Genomic DNA, 11373 nt, shown 5'->3' with positions numbered 1-11373 from the left:
ATTTAATCAGAATGTATTAGAATAATTACATATACATTATAATAATTTAAATATATATGTAAAATAATACTACTGTTGCTTTTATAATACAATTATATTATATTATGCAACTGGTGCAGAAACTGTTTTTATTAAAAAAATCCTAGTAAATTTCACTAACAATTAAAAAGAAATGGCAAGAAAATTATTTTCTATTAAAAGAAACTCCTATAATCTAAAAAAATATTGCTATATTTCATATTTTATAAATATATTGAGATATTTCAAATTGTTACAATATTTCACGTTGTATTTTATATTCAATAAATGCTGATTTCGGTGATTAAAAATGTTTTTACCGACCCCATGACTTTTTGAACAGAATGTAGATTAACATGATACTGATTAGTCCATCACAGTTTTCCACTTCATTAACTTTGATATAATTACAATTTAATTATAATTTTTCAGAAATTAACGAAGTAGAACATTTTCGACCTCAGTTTTATAAAAAAAACATGAGTAGCAATTTAAAAAACAATCACGGGGTTGTAGATGGTTGTCGCTGAACTGCACAAAAAGTATGGCAGAGGTTTTTGTATACAGTCATACTTCCAATTGAAGAAGATCTACAGCTCGGTGACTTTTAGCCCTGAGCTCCTGTCCTCTAAATCATTCTCATAACAGAGGAGAAAGTGCTGAAGATCAACAACCCATTAACAGTTTGAACCCCTCTCTGTTGGTCCGACCTTCTCAACCAATCTGACTTTTTTCTTTTGGGACCAGAGGAAAAAGTAATAGTTTTGAACACAAATCACGTAGGGAGATTAAAAAGGGCCAAACTGAAAATCTATCGGTTATTTTCTGACAGGTTTTAGATGTATGGAGCTGCAGGGCTGGACAGACTCGATTCAGTGGACAGTTGTGGCAGGGCTCTGTGACCCAGCCTCCCTCTCATGTTACGGCCCTATTTATAACATCTCCCACCCCTCCTTCAGTCCCAGCCCATTGCCCAAAAGCCTGGCCACTGTTAGGAAGCACCTTTCCCTCTCAGCTGGGCCACAGTCTGCGCTAGACTGTCAACTGAGATTCAGCTCTCCTTCTCATCATCATCATCATCATCATCATCAGCTTCTGCTGTTTAGCCGCGCTGCCTCGCAGCTTGCATGGGATTATCACACACACACACATTTACAGACACACTTTTTTCTTTTTCCTTAATTTTTGTCGTATTTTTTTTTAAGGAGATACTGTTTTAAGTGAGAAGTAACGGAGCGTTTTGTGTTTCTGCTGTTTTTTTTTTAGTCTTTGGGAAGTTTTCTTGTTGTGGTTTTTATTCCACTAGCGGCTGGTTTCATGCATGCGATGGATCACACGCTGTTCGGCTGTTTGCGCAGTCCTCACGTCCCTCCGCAGGCCCTGCACCCCGCCTTTGCCCTTCACGGACGCTCCGAGAACCTCTCCTCGTACCCCAACCTCTCCACCTCCTCTCCTTCTTCTACCTGCATCGTGAGCGGTTACCCAGGTGAGGATGGGGGTCTGTTTGGGGGACACGGGCATCAGCGAGGGCCGCCCATGTCCCAGCAGCATCATCATCATGTACCCCAGCCGCAGCAGACCGGATGGCACATACCGCAGACGGCTAGCGTCTCTCCAGCAAGCGCCCGTCTAGGACTGGGGATCTCAGCCCCTGACTCAGGCTCTTCAGAGATGGGCCCCGGGGGACCCAGCCTCTGCGCAAGCACACCGAGCCTTGGCGGAGGGGTGCCCTCGGGTGCCTCATGTGTTCCTGGAGGGGATTTCGGACGTCAAACGATGTCTCCAGCCGAGGCGGAGAAAAGGAATAGCAAACGAAGAAGTGACAGCTCTGGTAAGAAACAAGTTCATTTTTGTTTTAAACAAATTAAGGGGTCTGATCTGATAAAGTCATTTTTCATACATAGTCTTGAGTTTATAAATTGGATCTGATAAATATAATTTCAAATAATATAAGACCACCATAATACCATATATATATATATATATATATATATATATATATATATATATATATATATATATATATATATATATATATATATATATATATATATATATATATATAATTTTTGTATTACATTATTGCTGGTATTATGGTGGTCTTATAATATTTGAAATTACATTTATCAGATTCAATTTATAAACTCAAGACTGTGTAGGTTTGTGTGTATAAATAGATATATTTAAATGTAAATTATATATATATATATATATATATATATATATATATATATATATATATATATATATATATATATATTATTATTATTATTATTATTATTATTATTATTTATTTTTTCAAATATTATATATAAATTACATTGAGTTGTTTTAGTTCCCTCTAAACACAGTGCTAGTGTTTTCGGAAAAGGATTCTCCCGTACAGTGTTCAGAAACGTGGAGCCGTGTTTTTAAGTGCAAGAGTTTTGTAGGTGTTGGCTTACACACAGAAGCAATTATTTTGGCTAGAAGAGGGCAGATTGTAACTCTTGTGTGGGCATTTAACTGCACGCATGATTCATGTTTAGTCTCATCTGTTTCATCTCCTCACTTCTTTGGCAAGCAGAAAATAACACTTGTGGTAAAGTAACTAATACCACGGCCTGAGAGAGAGAACAGGGACGCCCGTGTTGGCATTTAACAAGAAAAGCCAAACGTTAGATGACAGGAATGCTGTGAACAGCTTTCTCTTTGAATATAATTTGTTTGCACATTGGAAATTGTGCTTTTTTTTGTTTTGCTGATGAGTAAAACAGGCAAGGAGATATGAAGTAAAACTCAAGGGTTTTCAGTTCACTGCAAAAAGAAGCTGGTTTGATCTGATGGGGATCTCCAGTTTGTTTTGTCTGGAATAACTGCTACTACTGTTAAAAAAATCTATTTAACACTGCATAAAATGGATCATAAAATGTATTTTTACGATCTACTTACTTCAAAGGGAATTTTAACTACTTTCTGCCCTTTAAAACAAAGTTCAGGTCCATACAAGAGGCACAGCCCTTCAGATGTTGATTTATTCTTATTTGCATCAAGCCAAAATTAACGTAATATAAACACACTTGTTACACTGCTCTCTCAGTTTTCAGCATGTATGACTTTTGAATCATGTTTTTCCTATAAGATATCAAGCACATTACAGTGATAGTTGACAGTGCAAGTGAGATTTACAAATACATCTAGAGTGAAGATATACAGTGATAACCAATAGCAAATTAATATTGTTTTAGTGGTTGTTTTGGCCCAAGAATGTATTGAATTATTGCAGATGCATTTCTAAAGTAAGTCTCACATATATGTTCTGGTCTTTTGAACAGAGGCGTTCTATTTTGAGCATTATAGTTTTATAGTTCTATCAACATTAACTCTCACACATCTTGATGGTTGCCTCAATTTCAGTGAAATTATGGCCTAACAAAAATGAGCATTTCTGCTTTACAGAATGGTTTTATAATGAGCATCACTCAATGGAACAATAAATGGTTTATCAATAAAATATATATTTTTTAATGCATTTTAAGATATGTTCATCTTAAGATACAATGTCTAATTTATTCAAAGCATGTGTTGTTGTTCTAATAAAACAACACATGGCTGGTTTAGATAGAAGACAGCAGCTTAGCGTATATTTTGTCATGTGGGTTTGCGTAATATTCATTTTGGTTTCTTAAATTTTTTCCACCAATAAAGCTCAGCTTCAGTGTGTTTAACTACAATATTAAAGCAGATGTCTAAATATTCATTGTAGCTGTAGTTTTTTAAATCATCTTTGAAAGCTCAGGCCGTCCTGCTCATTTTGTTCTCAGTACTTTGCTTTTTTTAAAGAAAAGATAAAAGTTAAGGCGCAGGCCTAATTGCTGTGGTGTAACCGCTGTGTCGGGAAGCCGGGAAAAGTTGCTTTAACTCAGAGCAGCTCTGTTCGCAAAGCGCTGCTCGTGTTGGTTTTTCTCACTCCACAATGGCTGCGTTTAGCCAGCAATAAACTTGCCTTTCTGCGCTTGTTTTAATCAGACCCATATTCAGCCCAACTCTTTTCTGTGAGTCGAATTCAAAGACATTTAGCTAAAACACTAGAAACCACTAGAAACCATGTGATGGTTATTTGTTCAAAGGCTCAATGGGCATGAGTCACTACACAGTGCGACTTTGTTATATCATCATCGCAAGAACAAGTCTCCGTCCTCGTCAACCTCTGCAAACCCAAACCTGTCAATTATACTGTTAAATAACACATCTGGCATGTGTTTATAGACAATATGATGTATGATCTGAACATCCACATGTACTGACACCTTCAGGTTGATGGGTATGTTAAATCTGAATCTCTTAAATCTTAAATCTCAGTTTGTCATAAAATTGTTCTAATTGTTCATTCTAATTGTTTTCAAAGCATTGTTCTGTTTGTCCAGTAGCAATGGTTAAGGAGCAGAGCCATTTTTTTGGATGACCAATGGCCATTGACAGAGATGAAGGGGAAAAAAGTTAAAAGGGATAGATCAAAAAAAAAAAAAAAAACGATTAATTTAGTTTCTTTTATCTGTGCAACACAAAAGGAGATCATTTTCAAAATATATTCTTTCATCTTCGAGTCATAAAGTTTTTGACAGAATTGTCATTTTGGGCGAACTTTCATTTTAAAGTTGGATATTGCAAATACAAAAACGTTCGAAAAAGATTTACTTGATGTATTTTCAGCTGAAATAGCAGAGCAACTTGTGGACGGGGTCTCATTAAAGCGGACTCTATTTACAGCTGGGTTTTGGATTGCTAGTTGGATAAGCACTCACTCCACACCCTTAGATAAATGAACCCAAAAGCTTGATGTGTCCTTTGAAAGTGAGTCACAGCAAGATGAAGGCGCAAGTCTCTTAAAAAAAAAAAAAAAAAAAAGGAATAAAATTTCCTTCCTCCAGTGTCAAAACAACAGAGGCGCATGTGTCTTTGGTAGGATGGATTGCAGGTCTAATCTGACATTTCCTCACTGACCTTTAGTGTTTCCCATTCAAGATTAGACTTGACGTAATTGAGCTCTAGCAATAAATACATGCGCTTTTATGCGTATATGTTCTGTCACTCCAAAATCCATCTGAAAGTAAGAAAAAGTAATTCGCAGCGCAAGAGCGAGGAAGGGAGTATGACACACACCACTGAAAATTGTTGTGAGTTGGCAGCTTGAGTTGAAGCTCTTGTAAAATTTTGAGGTAAATAAACTAAGGACATATATTTTTACACATCCTCCAGTACTGTTTTGTTCCCTATTAAAACTACAGGGTTATAGCAGATTCCATTCACAGTAAGTCAAACGCAGTCTTTGGAAACTGTTCTGGTGAGCGCCAACTCATTGTGAGAATCTACGAAAACTCACGGCTGGGGTTGACTTTTACAAACAGCTGGCACGAATAATTGCAGCATCGTAAAAGATGACTGGCAGTCTTCCCCTGCTTTCCTTTATAACATTTCTGGGATTTCAACCCTGCAGTGATTGAATTTAATTGGAACGATTGCGCTGAAATGAACTGATTGTGTTTCAAAGGCTGCTTTGTTGATGCTGCTCTTCAAAAGTTTCTGTGACCGTTTCTGACTGTTGGAAATGTTTTCTTCCATCCCATTCTTGTTTTTTCTCTTTAGAGTCCCAAGATGGGAATTACAAATCGGATGTGAGCAGCAAGCCAAGGAAGGAGCGGACGGCGTTCACCAAAGAGCAGATTCGAGAACTGGAGGCAGAATTCGCCCATCACAACTATTTGACCAGACTGAGGCGGTACGAAATCGCAGTGAACCTGGATCTCACGGAAAGGCAGGTGAGATGACCGACCGTGTCCTTGTACCTGTTCATCAGTCATTCTGTCAGAAGCAACTGCTCTTTTGTTTTTGTTTTTTTCGGGTTCAGTGCTTTTTTATCCAGCTGTGGCTATGGAGTGGGACTATTGTGTTCCAGATGTTTCTGCAAGATCTCTTTTTGGCTGTAGTCAAGTAACGGGAGAGGCGAAGGAAGTTCTGTCCGCTAAGGCACTTCCGCCTTGCCGCTCCGTCTTACAAATCAGTCTCTGCGTGGGAAGGTGCTTCCTACAGCCGTATGTGAAATAAATAGCACATGGCGCTTTATTTGGAGCCAGAGAAATCTGGGTTGTTGTAACTATTTGATGTTTCAACCAAACAACTATATATTCTTATTAAACCATTGAAGTTTATTAACTTCTGCAGACATAAATAGATGACGTAATGCTTGCTGTTTTTGAAATGACATCATTGGCAGGTCATTCTGGCCTTATTTGAAACACCATTCATAACATTTTTAACTGCTCAATGAGCCATGCAGTTTCTTTAATTTGTAACATGCCACAGTCTTTTAGATTACAAATGTGTTTCTAGACGTTCTGGTGTCATCAGACTTTGCAGGTTGCCAGGGAACCCACAAGGAAGTGACATCTGTGGTCTTAAATTATGCTACGTTCTCTGGGGATACATTCCCAAGGCTTAGAATTAAAAACCTTGCCACACGACAAGTAAGTGAATCCGCCTCCTGCAATGTGATCCCTGTGTGAACCCGCTGGAGTTCTGGACCTTTGTGGCAGGAGTTGTATTCTGACTTCAGGGCTAACATAATTTTACACGTGTAAAATCATAATAATGTTGCACAGCCTAATTACAACAGCTATCTTTGATGAGATTTATTTTAGCTCCTGCAAGAGATCACGTTGAAATGTTTTAGGAGTTTATAATTAAAACCTATTCAGTTAATTCAATCTGAACTATTTAACAAACAAGCATTCAAACTTGATTTTTATGTATATTCTTTTTATCTTTATTTTTATGTATTTTGTTACATTTTGAAGAAATGAAAAATTACAGTGTAGATAGATACCTATTCCAATACAGCTTTCAAAATCTAATATTTCTTAATGATTAGAATTAAACTTCTACAGTTAATTCAGTCTGAACTACTCTATATTCAAATTATATATATATAATATATATTTATATTAAAAGTAATTTTAAATTAAAGTGTCAAATATTCCCATAGATTTATGATATCAATCCTTAAGAAATAAACTCCATATAATTCAGTCTGAAATACTTAACATACAAACTCTGGTTTTATTAAATTATAATTCATACATTAACATACAGTATATATATATTTTTAACTTTTGAGAAATTTAAAACTAAAGTGTGCAAACTTCCTGTTGATTTCATGAATGTTCAACAATCAAAACCTAACAGAAAACAATGATTTAATCTGAATTTTGATTGGCTTTTTTTGCATACTTAGGGCTTTTTTTTCATGCATTGGTTTAACCACTGCAGAGACATTGTATTTTGATTCTCATATACAATCAAGAGAAATCAAGATGTGTGCTGAGTCTTATGACATCTGTAAAGTGTCTCTGATGTCTATTACACAGACCAAGTCTTCAACTTAAAATGTATCCAAATGCTGCCAATGCAAGTGATGGTATTTATAAAAAATAAAAATGCTCTGTTTTTCTGTCAAATGGCATGCACTATCCTTTGAGCGGTAATATACTAGACGTTTTCAGGCTGACAGAAGAACTGCAAACATTGCAGATATATTTTAAGGGTGGCAGTCTTACAGTGCTGACAGTAATGAACTTTTATAGTCTAACAGACTATAAAATCAAATTCAAATCAAATTATTCCTTGTGGATTCATGAAACATAAGCCAAATTAATCATTGTGTATGTAATTTGACCTAAAATATGCCTTTGTACTTGACCATCAAGTCTGACAACCATTTGTAAAAAAAAAAAACACACACACACACACACAAAAAAACCTTTGAATAACATAATTATGCTGATTTGGACCTGGTATTCCTCAAGCCTAATTGCATATGAAGAATTTTGGTCCATTCCATGTCACTATCTTCAACATTATAACCCTCCAGAAATACATTTAAGTGTATATTGGCTGGGTCCCCCAGGAAGCCTTACTTGCACTGCAGTGACCATTTAAGAAACGGCTAAATCATCATTCTGGGAAACGTAAATACTGGCTCTGACTGAACTCGCAAGGAAAGGATGGAAATGTCTGATGTCACAAAACATATGGGCTCCAGTTATTGCTGATCTGGAAATAGCTGTCAAATACTTGCATTAAAAGCCATGCTATATTATAACTTCTCAAGAGAGACACAATTCCAATCTTTGTGGATCATGCCCTAGAATAGCAGGGCCGGTCAACTGATCGCATGGCACTTTTGCACCTGATCGAGGGATATTAGCTTACCGGAGTTTGGTGAGTCATGGCCTGATCCACCTCTCCAATCCCTCTGCCAAAAAACCACAGTAAACAGATCATCTGCACCAAACAGCGAACATACAAACTCATTTGCTAAAGACAAATTAAAATCCTTTTTTTTTCATTTAAGAAACAATTTGGAGAACCAAATTTAAAACAAACATGTTTTCTTTAGTGTGAAAAACTTTTTAGCAATCTGGAGAAACTTTTTCCAATATTAAGAACCTTTTGTGGAATGTAAAGGTTCCATGGATGTTTAAGGTTCTCGTGGAACCATACAATAGATTTTTATTATTTTTAAAACTATAGAACATAACTCATGTGTCTTCCTTTTCCCACTAGGTAAAAGTGTGGTTTCAGAACAGACGGATGAAGTGGAAGCGAGTTAAAGGAGGTCAACAGGGGGCGGTAGCGAGAGAAAAGGAGCTTGTGAATGTGAAGAAGGGAACGCTGCTTCCCTCTGAGTTTTCGGGAATTCCTGGACTCCTCCATACACCGGACTCGCTTATCAACAATGAGGACAGCCACGACAGCGACCAGAGCTCTGAGCACGCTCACTTATGATACAAACAGATCCCTTCTGCCTTTCGTTGCTTATCTGGGGTCATATTTAGTTCTGGATTATGCTAAGTACGGACTGAAAGTACTGTACACAAAGACTTTTTGTGCCAATGAGGAGGCACTGCAACACTATGCCTTACAGAGTAGTGACAGTGCTCACTAAACATGTACAAATGTACAAAGGACTGGTGTATTACTGTGCATTCAGATGATACAGAATATGTGTGATACTTTGGCATCAATATTCACGAAGAAAAAGTGCCCTGCTAGTTTGACAGAAATGTTTACACATTTGAAAGGTGCTGTTAGTCATTTTAAAATCCTGCCTGTCAGCAAAGCCGAATAGTGTCCCATATTTGTGTTGCACCTTTAAAGAACCCTTCTTCTGGCAGTCGAATCTGGCCCAATAACATTCCATAATGTTCTTGCATTGAAAAGCTTGTCAGTTTCTGTGCCTTAATTTTTTTTTACTGTATGTTTTTGTACAATGTTGATGTCATCGGAATAATGATCAATCAAGCATGGTCAAAAACATTTCAGATAATATTGTGCCATGTAAATATAATTATTGCTATTTTAAAAAATGTGACAGCTGTATCATGTGCACACAATACCACATGCTTCAACAATAAACTTTTCGTATGTCGCTTGGTATGATTTGTTCATCGTGAATGATTCTTTCTTTGAAGTCAGCTAATGAAAGATAATGTTGTTGTTTTTTGCCTTGTATGCCGAAGTTTTTTTTTTTAGCAAATGTGTTTATGAATTTATTGGTATGCTGAAGATTTCTGTATAATTGCATTTACTATAATTTACCAACTATTATTTGTCATTTTTCTTTGATACACTTAATACAAAAATCAAACTCATAAGCGCGAAAAGTACAGAAGCTTATTTCCACCATGGGGTAAAGATATAAAAAGGTAATGGCTATTTTTTTTTTATCTCAGAGTTCATACTTTGTTCCACAATTTTGAGTTTATATCCTCAAAATTGTGAAACAAATTCACTACTCACATGTATACTGTAGATACACACACAGTTCTGAGAAAAAAGTCAGAATTGTAAGATATAGAACTTGCAATTGTGAGAAAAAAAAAGTTGCAATTTCCTTTTTGATTTTTTATTCTATGGCAGAAACAGGAAAAATGTATAGAAAAATCTATAAATAATATTTTACAAAATTGCATAAACATGTAAGTGTTAAACATTGTAAAAAATTATACATACATGAGAAAAATCTAAATGAAAAAAAAAAAAAATATATATATATATATATATATATATATATATATATATATATATATATATATATATATATATATATATATAGTGTATATTGAAAAAATTTCAACTTGTGGCCTGAATGAGCAAGCAGAAAATACATCTTTAGTGATGAGCCCTGTTTCCTGTATCTGATTATTGAAATCTTACAAATCTACTAATTTCAAAAACATTTTGCTTAAAACAGATGCATTGTGAAGAATTGATGATTTTTAAATTAATACCTTAATTTAATGTGAAGGCATCTGCTGCCTCTAGTGAATAATCTTGAAAGATTTACATTTACATTTAATCATTTAGCAAAAGCTTTTATCCAAAGAGACTTACAAATGAGGAGCGCATTAGAAGCAATCAGACCAACGAGAGAGCAACAGTATACCAGTGATGTGACAAGTCTCAGTTAGTCTAGCACAGTACACATAGCAAGGTTTGCAAGGGCACTTTAGCATCGGGACAGGTGCATGACAACCGTGCTAAAATCTAATGAGAAAACAAAACAAAACACAAGCTGCTGTCTTCTTCTGTTGCTCAACTGCAACTGTTTAGAATTTGTGTCGTCTGTCTTGAGTCACTTTGCATGTACATTTATGCTGTTGCTGAGTGATAGGGACCTCCTCACTGAAGCTGAAATTATGGGACTTAATTGCACATAATTGAACTGGACCTTCTGCACTGATACACAACGGTTGTGTATTCAGCTGCAAGTCTAACCCATCAAGAACATTTTTTTAACCCTGGGCACCTTCATGCTTTAAGTTGAATGTTTCGAAATCCAGTGAGGGTCTGTGACTCATCACCATGAATATGAGACAAATATATGCTAAGGCTGAGCGAGGAGCTTACATGAATAAGTTATTGAGGAAGGAGCAGGGGAATATGCTAAACTCAGCTTCTCCTCCAGGCAGGGTCGCGACTTCTGCCTTAATCCTGAGAGGTGGGTGAGCAAACGGATCATATCCTATTACAAAATCAGGTCTGAAATATTGTTATGGTCTGTTCTTGCTGTCGCCACAGAGTGAGCGTGCATTCTAATTCGTAATACGAGCCAGGAGAATCAAGACACCTTTGCCCACCAGGACCAGTGATTCTGAACGTCCTGCCAAAAGAATCAACATTGTAGCTTCAACTGCTTTTGACGGAAGAAACCACAAAAAGATATTTTGTTTGAATGTTTTTGCATCACCAAGGAGATTTTTGGAACTTCCTGCACAATGGAATAGAGAGGTCACACACAAAGCCATGCTACTCTCT

The 11373-nt window shown here is 36.3% G+C and overlaps 1 protein-coding gene across 1 annotated transcript; it reads left to right on the top strand.

The window, feature by feature from the left end:
- The first annotated feature begins 776 nt into the window (after positions 1 to 776).
- Positions 777 to 9492, top strand: LOC128028625 (homeobox protein MOX-2-like). The gene is made up of 3 exons (XM_052615894.1): positions 777 to 1849; positions 5644 to 5816; positions 8620 to 9492. The coding sequence occupies exons 1-3, from the start codon at positions 1336 to 1338 to the stop codon at positions 8839 to 8841; spliced, it is 909 nt and encodes a 302-aa protein (XP_052471854.1). The 5' UTR covers positions 777 to 1335; the 3' UTR covers positions 8842 to 9492.
- Positions 9493 to 11373: the final 1881 nt, after the last annotated feature.

Source organism: Carassius gibelio, chromosome A15 (genome assembly GCF_023724105.1).
Source record: "Carassius gibelio isolate Cgi1373 ecotype wild population from Czech Republic chromosome A15, carGib1.2-hapl.c, whole genome shotgun sequence".
NCBI lineage: Eukaryota > Metazoa > Chordata > Actinopteri > Cypriniformes > Cyprinidae > Carassius > Carassius gibelio.
This window is presented reverse-complemented; position numbering and strand designations above follow the sequence as displayed.

What these genes read in the sequence shown, in the direction of transcription:
- LOC128028625 (XM_052615894.1), top strand. Translation starts at nt 1,336, where the DNA reads ATGCATGCGATGGATCACACGCTGTTCGGCTGTTTGCGCAGTCCTCAC. An exon ending in ACGAAGAAGTGACAGCTCTG is followed by an intron (nt 1,850 to 5,643) that starts GTAAGAAACAAG and finishes TTTTCTCTTTAG; the next exon opens with AGTCCCAAGATGGGAATTAC. An exon ending in TGGATCTCACGGAAAGGCAG is followed by an intron (nt 5,817 to 8,619) that starts GTGAGATGACCG and finishes TTTTCCCACTAG; the next exon opens with GTAAAAGTGTGGTTTCAGAA.